The sequence below is a fragment of the Buceros rhinoceros genome, unplaced genomic scaffold, assembly GCF_000710305.1.
Source record: "Buceros rhinoceros silvestris isolate BGI_N320 unplaced genomic scaffold, ASM71030v1 scaffold15597, whole genome shotgun sequence".
Classification (NCBI taxonomy): domain Eukaryota; kingdom Metazoa; phylum Chordata; class Aves; order Bucerotiformes; family Bucerotidae; genus Buceros; species Buceros rhinoceros.
Genome location: NW_010420558.1, coordinates 258 through 3,197, shown reverse-complemented (window position 1 = coordinate 3,197; position 2,940 = coordinate 258). Strand labels below are relative to the sequence as shown.

The window sequence follows — 2,940 nt, the reverse complement described above, 5'->3', positions numbered from 1 at the left end:
GTGTCTGGGGTCCTGCGAAAAGCAAACTCATGGGGAGAGGCAGATGAGCTCTGCCAGGCTTTTAAATTCTGCTGGGATTTTTTTTTCTTCTGAGGGAGGAGTGGAGCGCTGCCTTTTACTGGGAGTATAATGATCAGGTCCAAGAGCTCTTGATGGAACACTTCCCCCTCTATCAGTCCTGCTCACTGTAGGTGGCCAAGAGCTTAGCATAAAAAGTTATAATCTTTCATGTGATGAAATATTGGAAAGTGACTTTGAATGTCAGTGGAGACTTGAAAGATGCACACACTGCCCTTTTGAACGATGCTTTTGAATTCGCACCATCTCACCTGGGTATGTAACCCCCACCAAACTAGCAGCGTGCATCAGGCAACAGCAAACTGGTACTTTTATTTAGCAATGATGTGGGAAAGGAGATGGGGCAAGCAACTAAAATTAAAATGTGGAGCTCAACCCCATGCAAAGTGTTAAATTTCTTTAAGGAAAGAATTGTGAAAACTATTTTATTCCGTTTACCTACAACTAAAGGGTTTTTTTCTTTTTAACAATATGGGTTTTCTAGATAAAGAAAATGTCCTTTTTAATTTGTCTAAAAGTCGGTAATGTAACTGAAACAGCATCGCTTCCCATTCTAGCTATACATTAAAAAATGTCTGAGGGGTGTTGTGAGAGCTGTAGCACAGGTGAGGGGCTTGCAGAAGTGGAAATACCCTGTTGGGCATGTGAACTGCTGTGATCTATCATGCCGTGCCTGCGTGCTGCTCTTTAAGAAGTTCCCCGCCACGTGTCATCATTTTCCCTTTTCCAAAGTCTGCTGCTAGAGTAAAAATACGCTGCAGCATGTTTGTATCAAAACTTTTTCTGTGGGCTGTTGCTTCTCCCAGCCTTTGCTAAAGCTGATTCTTGTTGGCATAAGAAACTGTTAACAAAAGTTAATTGTACATTAAAAAAAATAATCACCTGTAAATGTACTTAAGTTCAGGTCCGTTATCAGTCCATCCCATCTCATGCATCTTCTTCTGGAGGTGGACAGCTTTTCTGACTGCTGCTTCGTACCTCTCATTCTGGCTCTGGAAATACTGATTTTCTCTGCTAAATACCGGGTCGCGTTCAATAGCTTCAACTGCAAAGCAACGCACAAGAGTTGGTTCTCCTGGGGCTGGAGGGGTGTGGGCAGCTCGGGAGGAGCGGGCAGGGCTGGGGTTGTGGATACTGATGCGGTGACTTTTTAGGGTGATAGCAGGCAGGTTTTATTTGGCAGTGCTGGCTCTGATGGTGTCACACCTGACTGAAAAGCAGCGGGTTTGGGGGAGGAGCAGGGGAGGGGAACCCAATGGTCTGCGAGTGGCAACGGTGACCCTGTGGCTGGAGCTGCTGGGAGTCCCACTTGGCACCCACGCTTCAGCTCAGAGCTTCACTAGCCCTTCGCAGCATTGCTAAGCAACTCTTGGGCTTGCTCCTTCTGTGTCAGCCTGACCGCTTCTGCTGCTTCTGCTTTCTGCCTTGAGACCTTCAGTCCACTCACCTTTACGATTATGCTGAACTCCAGTTGCACTGGGAAGCGTGCGATCCCCATGCCCTGTGCCGTTTTCATTTGATAAGGGTATAATATGGGGGTAGTTACCCAGACAAAAGAGGTGGTTTTTTTTCTTCTGTTCCTTCCGAGCAGAGAGTTATCAGCACACCCATCATGAGCGAGAGCAGTTCAGCCTGGCTAAGCCAGCCTACACAAGGAATTGCCCACCTGGATGAGCCTGATGTGCCAAGGAGGGTCACCGGCTGTCGTTCAGGGACGGCATGTGTCACTGCGCTGCAGCACTAGCCCCTGCACAGCACCCCCCTCGCACAGAGATGAGCGAGGAGTCCCACCTGTGGGACTCTCAGTCCTTGTATTCTACTTCAACCAGTCTTCCCAGAAATACTGGGGATGGGAGCAGGGAAGGGGAAAAGCTTCAAACAGCAGGAGTGGCTGCGGAGGAGGCGTACTGATTTACACTAACAGAGGACTCTATTTTCTCAGCCTGGCTAAGCCAGCCTACACAAGGAATTGCCCACCTGGATGAGCCTGATGTGCCAAGGAGGGTCACCGGCTGTCGTTCAGGGACGGCATGTGTCACTGCGCTGCAGCACTAGCCCCTGCACAGCACCCCCCTCGCACAGAGATGAGCGAGGAGTCCCACCTGTGGGACTCTCAGTCCTTGTATTCTACTTCAACCAGTCTTCCCAGAAATACTGGGGATGGGAGCAGGGAAGGGGAAAAGCTTCAAACAGCAGGAGTGGCTGCGGAGGAGTCGTACTGATTTACACTAACAGAGGACTCTATTTCCATGCTCCCATTTTTAAAACAGAGGCAATAAGCAAATACCCAAGAGCACAAAACCCACCGTGCTGCAAAGGAGGAGCAGAAAGAGCTGGGATGTAGGTGTGCTCTGTACCATCCCGTGGCCAGGGGCCTCCTAAGGCTCACTCACCCACTGCCCTCCGCAGCCCTGTGCGCTCTGCTCCACCGTCCAGCCAGGCTGTGAGCTTCTCCACACTGAAGGAGGCTGTTTGCCTCTCACTGGCGAGGTCAGGATTCACACCACCGACACCTGAGCCCTGCAAGTACTTGCTGGTCTGCAGCAGAGCCATCCTGGATGCTGAGCTGCTCTGCAAGGGAGGCACCCTTCAGCGGGTGGCTGATGAAGGTGCTGGTTGCAGCAAGGAGTGGTTTCAGGGGGTTGGCCAAGAGGTACCTGCATGGAGGTTGCATGAATATTTAGGCAATGTCTTGTCCTCATTGTCCTCAATGAGATGGACAATGAAAATTTCAGGTACTTTTAAGAGCTCAAATTGCATTTTGCTAAACATCAAATTCTTTTCTTTCACGAGTCTGTCCCCAATATTTTATGAGAAGTTACTGCTGGAACGTGCCACAACTATGTGTTGATGTTGAAGGGA

At 49.5% G+C, this 2,940-nt stretch overlaps 1 protein-coding gene across 1 annotated transcript in view; it reads right to left on the bottom strand.

Moving 5' to 3' along the window:
• The window catches only part of ACOX2 (acyl-CoA oxidase 2, branched chain), a 17,123-nt gene extending 14,492 nt beyond the window's left edge, over nt 1–2,631 (bottom strand). The window contains exons 1-2 of the mRNA XM_010139353.1: nt 2,472–2,631; nt 961–1,123 (exon numbers count right to left, since the gene is read on the bottom strand). Coding sequence (XP_010137655.1) covers nt 961–1,123; nt 2,472–2,631 — 323 coding nt within the window. The remainder of the gene's footprint in view (nt 1–960; nt 1,124–2,471) is intronic.
• Between the last annotated feature and the right edge of the window lie 309 nt (nt 2,632–2,940).